The 17,135-nt window shown below is 41.1% G+C and overlaps 1 protein-coding gene across 8 annotated transcripts in view; it reads right to left on the reverse strand.

Moving 5' to 3' along the window:
• brip1 (BRCA1 interacting protein C-terminal helicase 1) overlaps positions 1-17,135 on the reverse strand; it is a 131,965-nt gene that overhangs the window by 78,783 nt on the left and 36,047 nt on the right. For all 8 annotated transcript variants that reach the window (XR_002874397.1, XM_011482983.3, XM_023961280.1 and 5 more), the window contains exons 15-16: positions 5,052-5,211; positions 4,770-4,891 (exon numbers count right to left, since the gene is read on the reverse strand). Coding sequence is in view for 7 of the 8 variants with exons in the window: in XM_011482983.3 (XP_011481285.1) it covers positions 4,770-4,891; positions 5,052-5,211 (282 nt within the window). In the remaining variant the exon portion in view is untranslated. The remainder of the gene's footprint in view (positions 1-4,769; positions 4,892-5,051; positions 5,212-17,135) is intronic.

Here is a 17,135-nt window from a genome sequence, read left to right on the forward strand (position 1 = left end):
TTCTAAATGACAGTTCAGTCAAATCCAAACTCCATCTATTCTGTCAACCATGAATTGTGCTGGATGACGACAGGGAATGGATTTTAGTGGTTAAGTCTAAAGATCAATAACTGTACTTCATGAGAACACATTATATCTGTGGAGTTTAAGTCTGACACCAGAATGAGTTTCAGATAAGATTATTGTTCACCAATGACTCCTACATTAAGGTTAAATATCTTAAGCTTTGGCAATGGCCTTACACAATAGGCAGTTAATTATAAATCATCTCAAGCAGGACAACATGAAAACATGTTGATAAACCCAGCGGAGAAAAACAATTGCAATAAAACTAAGCAGACAAATGATGGCAGAAAAGGAGAGGCAATGACCTGAGTGCTGACAAAGGTGAAGATGACAGCTAAGTTGAAAGGCTAAGGTGAAAGGGTCTGAGAAGCTTCAATCACCCACACGTCTTTCTATACTGACAGAACAGCTTAGTGAAAGCTTGTCTTGGTCTGACAGCAGGATGAGGAAAGGGGAGGAGAAGTGGGAGGCGGGGGAGCCTCAAACTTAAAGGTCAACTTTATCTATTAAGGACGAGGAGACACACAGCTACATCGCTTTGGGATTTTTTTTTACGGATCACCAAAAAGGGCTGCTCTTATTTGGTGTGGGTTTGTGTGAGTGCATACTTTTTTCCTTTTCAAAGATTTAAAGTGTCATCGCTTGGAGACAAAGAAATGAGTAAGTGAAAATGGGGAATTGTGTTAAACTATGACACTAAATCTATCATCACATCTTAGTTAAGTTATGTGATTAATTGTTTAGGTTGACGGGAGGATCTTTACAAAAAGCTGTCATAACGTTTCACAATATAGCTGAGGAATATAGCCAAATGATATAATGTCTATAAATACAAAGGTGTGCTTGGAAACATTTTACTTTAATCAATCAAATAATATTGCTTGGGCCACCATATATATATATATATATATATATATATATATATATATATATATATATATATATATATATATATATATATATATATATATATATATATATATATAAAAACCAGGAAACCTCAAAAGTCACTCACACCTACCTGTCTGCAGCTTACATCATGGAGGACAGGTATAGGCTTAGTTCTTATTTTAGGATTGTGTTTAAGGGTGGAAAAGGGGACATGATCACATTTCTGCAGCATGGATTGCTTTTTTGTTTTGATAAAGTAATCAATAAGCTGTGCCTTTGTGTCCTGGCTGTCACTTCTGGAGCTGCTGTACGTCTTATTATTTGGAATGTAACAGGTTTAAATGGACCTGTCAAAGGAGCTAGGATATTTTAATACCATAAAAATTTGAAATGTGATATTGCCTTTCTTCAGAAAACTCCCCTTCTGGTTAAAGACCAAGTCAGACTTAAAAAAAAGGTGGGTTGGTAATATATTTAATTCTAAAAACTGTGGAACAGTCATACTAGTTCATAAAAAAAGTCCAGTTTGCTGTGACCACCATTATTCCAGACCCACAATAGCGATTTGTGATTGTGTCTGGGCTCCTCTTTCATAAGCCTGTGGTTTTGGTAAACATCTACGCCCCAAATTGAGATGATGAAAAATGTATAGGTAAGACAATGTCATTGATTCCTGACTTGAACTCACCAGTTAATTTTAGGTGGAGACTTGAACTGTGTAGTAAATCCAACACTTGATCACGAGGGTTCGCTTTTCATGAGCCACTATGAGCTTTTTCCAGTGTGGGTTCTTGGGCAACACCCTTTACGCTAATGCCAAACTGTGTAGCCACCAAAGGGGCCTAAATCTGTGTCGCCCTGTGCCAGTCTCCAGCCCAGATAAAATACAGAGTTATGTCATCTGCACCTCCTGTGCAGATTACTAAAAGCTGTGGCGTGCCCTGAAGGGATGTGCTGAAAAATGAACAACAACCCTTCACCTCCTCAATTAGTTTACGTCAGGTGTTCCACCTACTTCCATGTTCCATGGTGAGGGTTTTCTACAAAGATCTGAGAAAGACTGATAGTTTACTGAATTCCAGTGGGGTTCTGTGATCAGATAGAGGTAAGATCTTAAGCCCGAGCCCGAGTCAGAACCCGACCTGACCCAGTCGGGCACTAAATGACAATCATTACGTTCGGGTCGGGCCGGGTTTCTCTCTCGCTGACTTTTTTAATAAATATATTGAAATGGCTGCAAAGAAGCTCCTTAGGTGGGCGGTTGTCAAACAGCCCTTTATTGATCCTGTATGTCAGAACGGTTATGGCACGAACCGAAAGGCACAGCCAGCTTCTTCTTACTCAGAGGGAGAACGTTCACCGAGCGCACACACACACACACACACACACAGGTAGACCCCGCCCCCCCAGTCACCAGCCCACCGTTGATTGACATACACTGTGGTCCAGCAACTGGCAGAAAGAGGGGGGCGCCGGCCACCCGCAGCTCTGTGCGCGTGACGTGAATGTAATCTTCCCTCCGCAAGTCTGCATCTATTTTGTTTAGGTATCCCCGATATGGAGGAGCAAGAAGTCATAAAGAAGGAAGCAAGAAATATAAACTTAAGACAGGGGAACTGAAAAGGCAAACACGCACCGCGGCTGCAGAATTTCTCCGCGTATGAAGCGAGTGCGCATCAAGATCTCTCTTTCACTCTCTTTGTCTGGCCTCTTATTCTGTGTTCCAGCGTTATTTCATTGTGCAAATGCATGTATCATGATCATAAAAATATGTAGATTATTTTAACTTTAAAAAATCTGGCGTTTTGTTCTGCCAAAAATACTATGGGATAAACTGAAATTTCGGGTTTGCTTCGGGCTTGGGCCTGCAAATCAAGTTGATTGGTCGGGTTCAGGCCGGTTCGGCTTTAATGCCCGAGGGCCTGGGTCGGGTCGAGCTGTTTTTTTTGGGCCCCATCTTACCTCTAGATCAGATGTATTGGTGCATCAAGTTCAGTAAGACAGGCCTTTTGCCAGATGTGAGGTGACAAGATGAGAAGTTTGGTGTAAGGAGGGTTATGATGTGGGGTTATTTTTCAAGGGTTGGGCTTTGCCCCTTAGTTGCAATGAAAAGAATTCTGAATATACCAAGATATTTTGGAAAATTCCATGCAAAATGTCAGACAAATATTGGAGGACTAGCTGTTTGCATAAAGTTTGCAGAAGTTTTGGAGCTATAGGAGTATAAACGTGCAGAAGAGCTGTTTTAAAAAATGACAAAGATACTCCCAAAAACTTGTTTGGAATAAGGATCTGTTCTAGTGTAGAAGACAAAACTGTTGGATACCAGTAAAAATCGAGAAAATGTGTCATTCTGCCTCCCTGTGTGTGTGTCAGGTGGGAGAGGGGTTAACAGGTGCAGAAAACGCCTATTTTACATGCTCCAAACAAATGCCTGTATCTCCAAAAATATCTCAGACTTCACAATGACTGAACCATTGTAGGAATCACAACCCTTAGGGCTACAATCTGTGCTGGTATCATGTCTCAAGACTTAAATAAGCTCTTAAAATGGCAATTTTAACAAGATAAATCGTGTCTCTGCAACAAACAGTGGTCGAGTTACAGCAGTTTGTTCGGAAATTTTGTCTTAAAAAAGTCTGATTTCCCTCTAGCGATGATGTCACCCACTCTGGGTCTGCAAACCTTCCCCAATACACACCAATGTTAAAATCTGATGAGGGGTCAAAAATTGTCTGATTTCAAACAGCTGTAGTTCCCAAAATATTTGAAATATCCCAAAGAAAAGTAATATACCTGTATACCCCAATCCCTCCACTACATTTTAAAGTTTGAATGGTGTCTCTACTTGAAAAACTGTAGGAGGAGATCCATTTCAAAAACAAAGAAGTAGAAGCATCTTCTCCGTTTACTTCCATTATATTGGAAATTTAAACAACTTCAAAAATTAGAAAAACTGTTAACATTTGCAGAATTGTTTAAAGACAGCAAAAACATCAACAAATAGCAAAACAAATGCACGTTTGAATTTTTTTGAATAGTATAAAGTTTGCTGAAGTTAGATTTGAAGCAGAGTTGCAGCAGAGCCTTCCCCATGTATTTTTATGGCAAAAGTTGCAGCAATTTTGTTAAATTGCAGAAACACCATGAGCTGCACAAGAAATTGCAGAAGTCAGCAATAATATCCTTAATTTACAGAACAGTTTGATACTGGAATGGCAGAATTTGGGCAAAAAATACAGAAGATATGCACAGACAACATAAGGAAAAAAGAAAATAAGAACAAAAAAATAATATCAGAGATGTTTTTTTGTTTGATGACAAAATGCTATCAAACTAATAAAAGAGAAGAACAATAGTTTAATTGGATTACACACATCCAATTTCTAAATGACTCTTCACCAGAAAGCAAGGAAGATCCATCATGACATGATTGATACTAGTTTGGTACGGATAATCTTACATCACCTTCGGTCTAGTCCTGCCTCAATTTAATAGAACAAGTTTGGGTTATATTAAAGACAAATCTATAAGCAAGGCCTTCTGATCTAACATCAGAGACTGACCTTACTAATAAGCATTTCCACAAACACTCCTGAACCTGAGGGAAAGACTTCCAGAAGACTTGAAGCTGTTAAAATTGCAAATAGTGCTTACCAACCTTATGGATCATGAAACTGTTTAATACAAATCATTTTTTCAATATGAACACGCTTTTTTAGCAGCACTAAAATTGTTGACTTTAAACAACTTCCAGTGGAACCCTCAGCTGAGTGTTAGGGAAGGAGGAGTTTATGTAGAACGTTACTTGCCTGCAGGTCCTTGATGTTCGGGAAGGGAATTCCAATGGTCACTACTGCTCTGGCATTGTCATCTGTAAAGTCAAGCCCTTCACTGACTTTTCCCCTGCAGACAGCAATGAGCAGGGCACCATCTGCAACAAAGAAACAATGCTATACTTACATGTATGATGACAAAAAAAACAAGAACGATTCATCGAAACTCCCTCAACTTCACTGCAATGCACCTATAAAATATCATACATATAAAATATCATGGAAGAAGCTCAGTCCAGTGAAGTTTAGCTTACTCACCTCTTTCATCACAGCATTTGATGGCATCGTAATAGGTCTGAAGCAGCTCGTCAAAATCCCCCTTGGCGCCGCCGCGAGGCTCGGTGATCACAGTCTTCTGCTGTTCTAGCTTCTCCCATAGACCTGTGTTGCTCCATCGGTCTCTCAGCTTGTCAAGCAACTGAAGAAGACACCATGCTATTAATACACACGTACCGGTTTTTAAAAAGCTAAAGTATAACATGAGAACAACTAAGAATCACTGCAATGCCATTAAAACATTAACAGATAGTCATTTGGGGAGTTGTAGCATATGACATACGACAGTTATCACATTAATCTGAGTCCAACATTGCTTGTAGGCGGATATTAACTTTATATGGAATTAAAGAAAAAGAGAGGTGCAAGTGAGTGATGTTGTGAGGTAAGAAAAACAGAAAACAGCTACAACAACATTGCAACATATTACACAACAGTGAAATATATCACAAAACTCACGGTTCAGACAGAATTGACAACTTTTCATTCTTTCACTGCATTCCTTACTGCTCTTCCCACATGAGCTGGGAGCTGCAGGTTAACACACTTTTGGCCAAACGTCAAGCAGCAACTTTGACACATATTAAAGCAAAGACGGTGTACATGAATTGCATTTGGTGTGAACTGACACAACTGATTTAAATGATGCACGTATGGGGTGGAGCACAGTGTACCGAACACCGTGGCTAGTGATCCAATGGATCTGTGATTCACTTGCACCCCTACATTTTGAAAATATACATTTGAACCTTTTTTTCAAAAGCGCAACTTAAATTTGAAGTGATTTATACATGTTTTCTTCTTTATTGTGCATATTTTGGCTTCTGCGTCTTACACTCTGGTGCGACTAATCCACAAGTTTTGTTGGCAGTTTTCTTGCACTTTGAGGGCTTTCCGTTTTTAAAATTTGGAAGTTAATGTTGAGTGGCTCAGACTTCTTTTGTAAACTGAATCTGTTGTACCATTGTCAACATTAAAATTGAATTGGTTAGTTCGAAAGGGGCCCAAGTCCAAGAGGTTTGGTTTTCCAGGAAATGATTTTAATTGCATAGCTTAAAGGGAGGCTACACCAAATGATTAATACTTTACCCAGATTTAGCACCAGTTCATAGCTTACAAATGCTATAATATGAAGCACCTCACTTTTATCATTTCAGAGGACTAGCAAGCTAAAGGCTCTGGACTTGGGCCCTTCTTGAGTTAAACAGGGGCGCTGCCATAATGGATAACTAGTGCTGCCATCTATGGGATAAGGCTAAACCCATGCAAGAGAGACCCAAGTCCAAGGATTTTGCATTAATGCATTTTAAATGTCAAGTATAGTCAATACATTATAACGGACTTGGGACGTTTTTGCACATAATCAGATATCTTTACCCTTGAAGACCATAGAACATATAATCTCTATTTTGAAAAATTGTGGACTTCGGCCCTTTTTTAACTAACCGGTTCAATTGTTTAACTGAGACGGAATAAAATTATATAATTTTCAGAATGATGAAGCTCTGTTGGGTCCACTAACTTGCTACAACTAATAAACAAACAAACCAATGTAGTGATGCACGATAATGACTTTTTACAACCGATACCAGATATTTTCCTGCCTCTTGTAGCCGATACCGATACTCAACCGATTTATTTTTTATACTTAAGAAAAAAATATTAGTGAGTACATTGTAACAGCGAATGTATGTATGTATATATGTATTCAACAAATTGGCAGAACTAGTTTTACCTGCAAAGAAATAGAACAGATTGTACAAACACTTTATTAGCCTTTCCAGTCTGTCATACATCTGTGAACAGAGAAAGTGCATTTCAATGGTCAGAACAAATACTCAGACTTTAACTGAAATAGCAATGTAACAAGTACATTTTTAAATAATGCCTGATATAATAACCTGCAAAGGAAATAGTTTACAGAAATCTTAAAGTGCAAAAATATTGTTTCGTTTGAAACTGAAGGGCAGAATAATAACTATCAAGTTTTTAACTGAAGTGCAAAATAAATGGTTGCTCATAGAAAATAAACTTTTCAAAAGCATTCAAGCATTTTACAAACCAGAATGACAAAATGAAATAAACCACCACAATGACATTTCATTTCTTGTTTTTAACTGTGGTTGGATCAACGGGACATTTTTTCCTGACAGCAAGTAGCATCCCTGCTTTCTGACAGGTTAGATCAGGGGTGGGCAATTATTTTAACGCGCAGACCACATTGGGTTCTAAAATTCGATAGAAGGCCCGGACCATCTGCAGATGTGTTGAGTGAGAATGATATAACATGGAATGTAGATGAAAACATTTGGATTGAAAATTATATTCTAAAACAGAATATTCTAGAGTTGTTGGTTTAAAACCTTTGTTCCCATCTTAGATTAATTTTTTATTATGAAGCCCTTTGGTACCTTCAAGGAGTTGCAAAATGCTATTTGAATAAAGTTTCAATCATTCATGATCCTTTTATTAAAATAAATAACATTATTTATGAAATAAAACAAACAACACCCTATGATTTTCAAAGGAAAAAATTCAGGAAAAATATACTGATACATAAAAAAAAAAATCAATAAATAGTGGATCCTCTCCTGTCATAATTCTGCTGAGACTTTGAGGGCTGCAGCTTCTCATGTCTCACAGTTTGTGCAGCTGCACTGTGTCCTGCCCGTCTGTTTCTCATCCAGTAATTATAAAAAGCAAATCTCTATGTTTTCTGCTGCAGCTAAGCATATATCTGCGTTACCTTTTCACCAGTACAGAGTTCCCTCGTTTATTGCAGGAGTTACGTTCAAAAATAACCGTGATTGTTGAAATCCACGGTAGTCTGATTAGAGACGTTTATGGCAGTAAAACTCCTCACTGCAGAGTTTCTACACTTTTCTCACACACACATGAACATTTTCACCCTACTCTCTTGTTTAAATTCTCAAACCTTCATAGAAATGAGGTCCAGGATCTTAGAATGAAAACAAAGATCTAATTGATCACAGATTTCTGATCTGAAGAGCTCCGCGTTTTGGTTCAGGGGACACACCACGGAAGGTGAAGATTGATTGACAAGGTCTCCAGCCAATCAGGACACAGAACAGAGTACACTGTATAAGGAAAGCAGCATAATCGCTCTAAAAGAATGTGCTAAACCGGGAAAAGATGAACTGCGACGTAGAAAGGGAAGACTGTCTTCTGTTTGACAGAGATTTTTAGAGGGTTTCAGATCGGGACAGCGACAGCAGAAGGGGGGAATAAAATGTCACGTCTTGATCGTGTGGCCAGATCTAAAAAAATAAATAAACATGGGTCTCTGATATTGTTCAGTGGGCCGGACCAAACATGGAGGCCGGATCCAGCCGTAGTTTGCCCAGACCTGGGTTAGATGTTGATTTTTTTCATCCAGCACATTTGCAGCAGAAGAAAAAAACTATCAATGCTAGTGCAGGGCGCTGACAGATATTTCCATGCAAGCCCTGCAGTTTGTTTGTGTTTTCCAGAATGAGCGCTAGCGCCTAGACAGCCGCTTCATATTCTTTCCACACTGGTGACTTTTGAATAGCTTGTGAGATTTGTGGTGTTAAAGCTCTACCTTTTTTCCCTCTTTGTGACACTTCTGTTGAACAAATTTAGCAATCAGCGAGTGAGTCGTTGGTCTCAGACACGGTAAAATAAGCCCACATGGGTGAGAGCTGCGCCATGTTGCAGACAGAGGTCTATAGAGCAGGCGCTGAGAGGTGACGTCACTAACACGCTACAGAAGCTTGCAGGATGGGGGGTGAGCAGACACCTTGTAAGTAAATACAGAGTGGTGAGGAAGTGACGACAGTTTAAGCTTTTAGTCATCGGTCCATTTTATCTACAACATTTTTTCTTATCAGAATTTTCGGCATGACGTAATATTGTCCATTATCGACCGATAACTATCGGCATCCAATATCGGCATACAATGGTGCAACACCGGTGCACCACAGGGAACTGTACTATCGCGTTTTCTATACACACTCTACACTACTGACTTTAATTATGCATCTGGTAAATGGCTTATACTTATAAAGCGCTTTCTACCTTCTTTCGAAGGCCCAAAGCGCTTTTCAGGCACAGACCCATTCACCCAGTCACACACACATTCACACACTGGTGGCAGCTCCAATGCTGAACACAGGCGCCAACCTACCACCAGAGGCAAGGTGGGGTTCAGTGTCTTGCCCAAGGTCACTTCGACTCATGGGCGTGCAAGGCGGGAATCGAACCTGCAATATTACGATCATGGGTACGCCCTACCGCTGCACCACGGCCGCCCATCTGCAGCTTGGTAAATGGTAAATGGCGCATACTTATATAGCGCTTTCTACCTTCTTACGAAGGCCCAAAGCGCTTTACAGTCACAGTCCCATTCACCCAGTCACGCACACATTCACACACACATTCACACACTGGCGGCGGCTCCTTGTCATGTCCAGAAATATTTGGACGACACTGCTATTGTGGCGTGTGTAAAGGGAGGGGGTGAGAGTGAGTACAGGGAGCTCATCACCAGATTCACCTCCTGGAGCAGGGACAATGGTCTTGTGCTGAACACCTCAAAGACCAAGGAGATGATCATTGACTTTAGTAGGAAGCCCTCCCACCAACCAGTGATCATCGATGGAGGGAGAATCAAGGTGGTTGACTCCTATAAGTACTTGGGTGTGCACCTTGACCACAAACTGGACTGGACAGAGCAGGCTCAGGCTCTGTATCAGAAAGGACAGAGTAGGCTGTTCTTCCTGAGAAAGCTAAGGTCCTTTGATGTGTGTACCGACATGTTGCTCCTCTTCTATCAGTCGGTTGTGGCTAGTGCTGTCTTCTATGGGGTTGTATGCTGGGGTGGCAGTATGACCACAAGGGATTGCAACCGATTGGACAGACTGATCGGGAGGAGGGTGTACTCCGTGGGATCTGTGCTGCAGAAGAGGAAGATGACTCAGAGCATCCTGGACAATCCCAGACATCCCTTGCACAACACGATGTCTGGACAGAAGAGCACACGGAGTAAGTAATAGGCTCCTTTCACTGCACTGCAGGACAGAGCGCTTTAAGAACTCATTTGTCCCTTCAGCGATCTATCTAGCTATCTATCTAGCAATCTATCTAGCATCGTGTAACCCTAAAGCAACGTACATAAAAAAAGCTTCTGAAACCAGAATATACATAGGTTGGATTTTTTTAACATGAGGGTCAATAGGAGATTCCTTCTTGTTGAAATCTGGGGGGGGGGGGGGGGGGGGGGGGGATGTTGCTCAGTTCCAAAAAGAAAAAAAAAACCTGTAAGATCCAAGTTTCCCAAAATTAAATGGTTTGCCAGTCAAACTGCACATACAGCAGTGTTGTCCAACCCTAGTCCTCAAGATTTCTGTTTGTTTTCCATCTACTCCTGCCCTTTATTTTCTACTGGTGGGACACACCTGATTCAGGTAAACAGCAACAGGTGGGGCAGGTATTTGAAGACAGGGATGAGACGACCCTGAAAGAAAAAGTGAATTTTTGCTTGCACCAATAACACCCATTGATCAATCTATCATTATGTATCCCCATAACAAAATAGATTCAATCTAGTTTCAAGTATAATGAACATTTCCACAAGAGATATTGTTGGGTTGTAGAAAAACTAAAAATGATTATTGGACATGATAACCAATGAAGCATGTTTTTGGACTGTGGGAGGAGAGAACCCAGAGAACCCGGTTCATACAAAATTCAGGATTTGAACCATGGCCTTCTCGCTGAGAGGCGAGCATGCTAACCACTGCACCACCATGCAGCCCTTCTCCATGTTTTACTGTGTCACAAGCTGTTATATATGAATGAAAGCCTCAGAGTAAAGATCTGTTTGGCCTTTAGGTGCCCAACAGTCTGCTATAGTATTCAGAAGCAGTGAGTGAAGTTCACATAAGATTCAAAGATTAAAAAACATATTCACAAAAGGTCATTAAGGTAATTATCAGCTTTATTAGTAATTATTAGCATGATTTCAGTAATTACATACTAATGTGCCCTTTCCTGGTTTTGTTAGGCCTGCTTAATTATGTTGTATTTGACAAACTGACTGATAAAGTCCAATAATGAAAAGTTTGTAAGTTAGCACCTTTGGGGGAATGTAAGCGAAAAAGCAGACCTGTGACAAACACATACATCATGTAAGAATAGCAAGATTAAGACAGACCTGCAAAAAGTAGCATTTAGCCACCCATGTTTCCTCCCATGTCCTTAACAGCTTGGATTTCTTTTCTTGACTTGCACTTGGCAGAAAGCAGATGTGTTTAAACCTCCTCTGCAGTAAAATCACTGTTGCTCTAGTATTGTTGGTGCAAAAAGTCAGCAGCTCTCAGGGGAGGCACATTGATCTAAAAGCCCACATCCTAGCATGGCCTCACTCGTGTCTGTGCTGGGCGAATTATATCCTTGAATAAGCATGGCTTCACAATCAACAATAAGCTTCACTGGCTTGGAAATGTGTTAGAGGGGTCAAATAAAAGTTCCTCTCATATTCAGCATAAAACTTCTCAACAGGCCAGGAGTGACAAGCAGGAAAGCCTGAACCAGATTCAGGTGAGGCCTCCAGATAAAAAGAGAAGTGCAGCGTACAACAGGATTATAAACTTACCGTGTTTGCCCACACGCACAGCCAACTAAGCGCCGAACAGCGGGTTAAGAGCGGACCCTGGCACAGAGCAAATAAAGGAAAGCTCTTTTTGCCTGCTAGTGTTATTACCTCACAGTGGTGAAATGAGGCATGGGGAAAAAATGTCATCATGATGGTGTCTCTTAAAGCAAGTGAGGTCAGGAAGTTTTCATGAATAATACATGACACATTCAATAAATATGCAGTGTTACATTGACAAGGACCCCCCTTTACTTATGTCTTCAACTCGGCAAACTGTTTGCCTCGCAATTGCTTTCCACAGCAATCTCGAGCTGGAGATGAATAATTCATAAATGTTCTTTAGGCAGATCTACCACTAAACAAAACAGCCATTATCTGCCAGACTGCGCTTGGACAGGAACTGTTTCCAAAAGAGGATAGGGATGGCAACAAAAGGCTTTCACTGAGGGAGCCGGTGGGACGTGGAGGTTTAAGCAAATGTGTTCCAGTGTTTTGGACTCAAAACAAGAAAAAGGCCATGTTTGTAGGCTAACAAGAAACTGCAATAAATGCCTTAGAAAGTACAGGTAAGTTCAGGTGCAATTTAAGTCTGTGACACACACATACCTGCTACTGAGGTAGGCCACTAAGCGTTGTCACAGTTTGTTGATATTACAAAACCCAACCATCCAATCGCCTTCAAAACCTTCCTCTCTGTGATTGTGAATCTCCGTATATCGTTTAAATGGGCTTTAGGCTTTTGAACTAGCAATTTCCAAGATGATCATCATAATGTTTCTGGAAACAAAGCACATCCACAACAAATGTAGAGCATTTCTGAAGACACATCATTTCACAAAGGGGATCCAAACATGGTGATGCAAAACGAGCAGCCATCAGCCTCATCTATGCAGCTGGACAGTATTCAAGATGGCTGACTTTTTTTCTGGAGATAGGCTTTCTGCACTTTCTTAAAAAACAGTCTTATGTCTGAAATATTGCAATTTCTTCAGATTAGGTTTTCCAACTAGTTGTCATAACTACATCTTCTTTTGTCTTCAACCTTCTTTGAAGTCGGTCGCAGGGCCACAATCACACACCCATGCACACTCACATTCACACCTATGGACAATTTAGAGTAACCAATTAAGCATGTTCTTGGACGGTGGGAGGAAGCCGGGGTCACTAGAGAAAACCCATGCGTGCACGGGGAGAACATGCAAACTCCACACAGAAAAGTCCCCCATTGATGTTCTGGTTCAGGTCCGCCAGCTGGGACCTGAACCAGGGGCCTTCTTGCTGTGAGACACTGCGCCACCGTGCAGCATAAGTGTCCTGTGAGCTGTTAGTTTTAAACAACACAATGGGGACAACAGTGTCTGAACAATTTTTTTTGAAAAAATTAAGAAAGACTTCTTCTGATGTATATCAGCAAGCTAACGAGACTTTAGGGCATAAATATCAGGTCTAGTTCTTATTGCTTTGAAGAGATGGAGCTACTGTCATTTAAAAGTGTGTTCATCCATTGCAGGCCACTTTCAGACATTAACAAGAGATTTTACAGCAGACTAGTTATGAAGCCCATGCAACATGAATAGAATGAGCAGTATTTAGCACATAAGAGGGCACAAAAAGTGTGAATAATTCATTGACCTTTCTAGGCATGGAAGGTGCAATGATTTGCCAGTGACACTGTAAAATGGGCCAGACCTCTCCACCAACTGGGGCACAGTGGGGAAACAACTAGTCAAAGCAGTGACCTGTAGTATTTCTTGCACTTCTACGCCTCCTTTCTTTCTTTTCTACCACATATTTCAGCTCCTCTGCATCCGGGCTCACTCTAACTCCTTCAGAGTGTCCCTGGTGTCAGTGAGCTGTGTGGCGACACATCGCAGCTTCTCCAGTGCCTGCTAAATTATGAACGGGGTTTCGAGGCGATGGCATTAATGAAACATGCAGCCAGAGCCGCATTTCGCAGCGGCAAAGGGAGACGTGTTGTTGCAGTTTAAATTATTCAGCCCCTAAATATCACAGCAACCATCACGCCACGACTGGTGGCAAGAAGCCACCTGCCACCTCCGTCCTGCCACCCTTCCCTTGTCATCAGCTCTACACAGGTGGAGAAAGCACAAGGCTTCAGAAAAACACCACCTTCCATGCCTATAAGGCTACTGCCCCAAATATTAAAAAAAAACAATTTGTCTCAAAAATTAAGCTCAGAAATACAAATTGTACTATGCAAGAAACCAGAAGGTTTACCCTGACATTGGTTCACATGTAGTAATACAACTAATTTGGTTTATAGTTGTGCATGTTTATGGATATTTCTACTAAGTCTGCACCGTACTGTAAAAGGATAAAGTCATGTAATATGTAAACTATTCCTTCATCACTAGTCTATTAGTTAGGCGGGTGAAAAAAAGCTGCTGTTGCTAAAAAAACCAAAACGTTCACAAATTTACAGAAATCCTTACAACATCTAAACAGTTAAGGAAGACCCTGGAATGAGGCGTACCTTCATGCAAAAGTTAATGCAATGTACTGTACATTCTATAAAAATGAAGTCTCAATAGAAGTTTTATGTTTGGAAATATCTACTCAGTTAAATATTCCAAAGTAACAGTGGAAGGTGGTTTTATAATAAAATGGAAGTGACTGAGGACGAGACCAAATAAACATGAGCGAGGTCAGAGACTCTAAGGCGCTTAGTGGGCAAAGATTGTCAAGAATAGAGTCAAGAGCTTCATGGAAAAGGTTTGCATCCAGGCCAAACATCACTAACTGCAAAGCACAGTAAATAAAGAGTTGAAAAGCACACTGCCTCTGGAGCAGAGAAGACGCCTTTACAACTTAGCTGAGCTTAGAAAACACTCTGAAGGCTTCTGCATTACAAAAGATTTTGAACAGTTTCAATTCTCTTTAACTTTGTGGAATGGGTGGAACATTACGGAGCTACCATCCTGCTCCACCATAAGAGAATAACCACCAGAGAACAAAGAAAATATCCCCCACACCATGACATTACCACCGCCAGCCTGAACCGTTGATACAAGGCAGGACTGATCTATGTTTTCTTGTTATTGGTGCCAAATTCTGACCCTACCAGAAGATTGTCGTAGCAGAAATGAAGTCTCATCAGACCAGACAACGTTTTTCAAATCATTCTATTGTCCAGTTTTGGTGAGTCTGTGTGAGTTGTAGCCTCAGTTTCCTGTTCTTAGTTGACAGGAGTGGCACCCAGTGTGTTCTTCTGCTGCTGTAGCCAACCTGCTTCAAGGTTGGATGTGTTGTGCGTTCAGAGATGCTCTTCTGCAGACCTCGGTTGTAACCAATGGTTCTTTGAGTCACTGTTGCCTTTCTATCAGCTGGAACCAGTCTGACCATTCTCCTCTGACCTCTGGCATCAACAAGGCCACAGAACTTCTGCTCACTGGATATTTTCTCCTTTATGGATCATTGTCTGTTAACTCTACAGATGGCTGTGGGTGAAAATCCCAGTAGTTCAGCAGTTTTTCACCATGACACATTCAAAGTCACTTCAATCCCCTTTCTTCCTCATTCTGATGCTCGGTTTGAACTGCAGCAGATCATCTTGACCATGTCTACGAGGTTAAAACGCATTGAGTTGCTGCCATGTGATTAGCTGATTGGAAATTTGTGTTAACGAGTAGTTGAACAGGTCATAAAGTGGCCCTCATCTGAGCTGATATCTGACTCAAAACTATATGGCTGGATGTTGCTCACAATATTGCTGCACCGCTAATGTTAGCTTGTGGGTGTAAAGGGGGAGACCATGTAGACAAAGGATGATGGGAAGGCTTACTCTGCGCACCAACAGTCCCAATCACTAATCAGAGGTTTATTTCTGATTAAGTACTGCAGCTCTACAGAAACTATGTCCTTGAAAACAGCACAGGTTTTTTTTTCGCCAAAAACGGCATATATACACACACAAATCTTTGGTTGTATATAGTTGCGTAGCTCACTACGAATGGGTACACAGTGGTGGGACATGTGGAGGCGGAGGGGATTAAGACAGTTCTAAAGGCAAAAGGGGGTCCAACATGGTCCAACATGACTTGCAATATATGAAAAAAATAGAGAGAGAAAAAACTAATACATAATTTCCGTTTCACTGCAACAGTTTTATTTAAATAAATGTGAAGATGTCTTCAAATATACTCAAAAAGACCTTCGTCTACATATGAGGGGGGCATCTAACATGAAAGGTGTGAGGGAGACGGAGACGGAGAGGGCTCTATTTAAATACTTTTGGGCTGCAATGAATTGGATTTTGATGTGTAAACATTTAAAGTTACCCATTTATCCCAGATTACATTTTCAATGCGTATTACATGCACGCCTTGCCCCCTTAACTGTTTAAAGTACTGGTAGAGGTCCATTATTCTGAGCTATTTTGTTTCCCCGTTTGAAAGCTTGACACTTCATTGGGCTAATTTGCACAGGTTACAAAAGAATGACTCAGATGTTTAGTCTTTAACATGTGGTGTTAAAGACTTTAAAGTCCTCCAAAAGGCACCAGTTCAGTCTAACAGCAGTAACCTGAAGTTTCCACTGTTAAAACTCAAGTAAAATATCAGCTCTGCTTTAACACATCAGCAGTGGCATGCTAAACTGGGCAAGCTGACCCGTGAGTTTAATGCGCCCCTTAACGGAGAGTGAGTCTTGCTGTGAGACAGCAGTGCTGTGTGACCGGAGCTTCGTGTCCTGCCAGGCGCCTGTGCGTGCCGCACACTGGCCTGCGTTCACCTTGCATTCCAGTAGAGCTTTGATTTGACACGAGCTCAGCAGAGCCCAGGCGCCAGTGCTGGCTGTGTCTTCACACAGACAGTGAGGCGACATCACCTAATGGCTCTTATTGCAATCTCCTAAAAGCATCTTGTGTTCCCCACCATCTTTGTGTCTCTTTTGAAACCCTGCTTTTTGTAATAAACCATCAGATCCTGTTGACAGTGAAATGCTTGTGTTTTCTTTTGCTGACTGAGAGCAGACAGCAGAGTCGGCTGTGGTTTTATTGAGCATTAAACAGGGCACTGTTAAGACTACAGGAACATTGAGATGAGACGAGGGCTTTTAGAAACTGACCATGGTTAGAAGGACACTTTGTATGTATTATGCATCTTTCTTTCTGAGTTTGCAAGTCTCAGTTCTCATAAATACCTGCTCCAAAGAAAACACTAAATCTCACAATCTACAAAACTGGGATAATCCAGACAAAATGTCAACCTCTGCGTTTGTTTGTTTGTTTGTTTGTTTGTTTGTTTGTGTGTGAGTGTGAGGAAAGTGGGGACACCTCTCTGACCCTACAAGACAATTCACCTTACTGACCTTTCTGTCTGTTTAAGGTGCCGATAGGCATCACTGCACGAGGATGTCTTGATATGACTTATCCTCTCCATGTTCCCTACACACCAACACAAACGCACAGA

The sequence above is a fragment of the Oryzias latipes genome, chromosome 13 (assembly GCF_002234675.1).
Source record: "Oryzias latipes chromosome 13, ASM223467v1".
NCBI lineage: Eukaryota > Metazoa > Chordata > Actinopteri > Beloniformes > Adrianichthyidae > Oryzias > Oryzias latipes.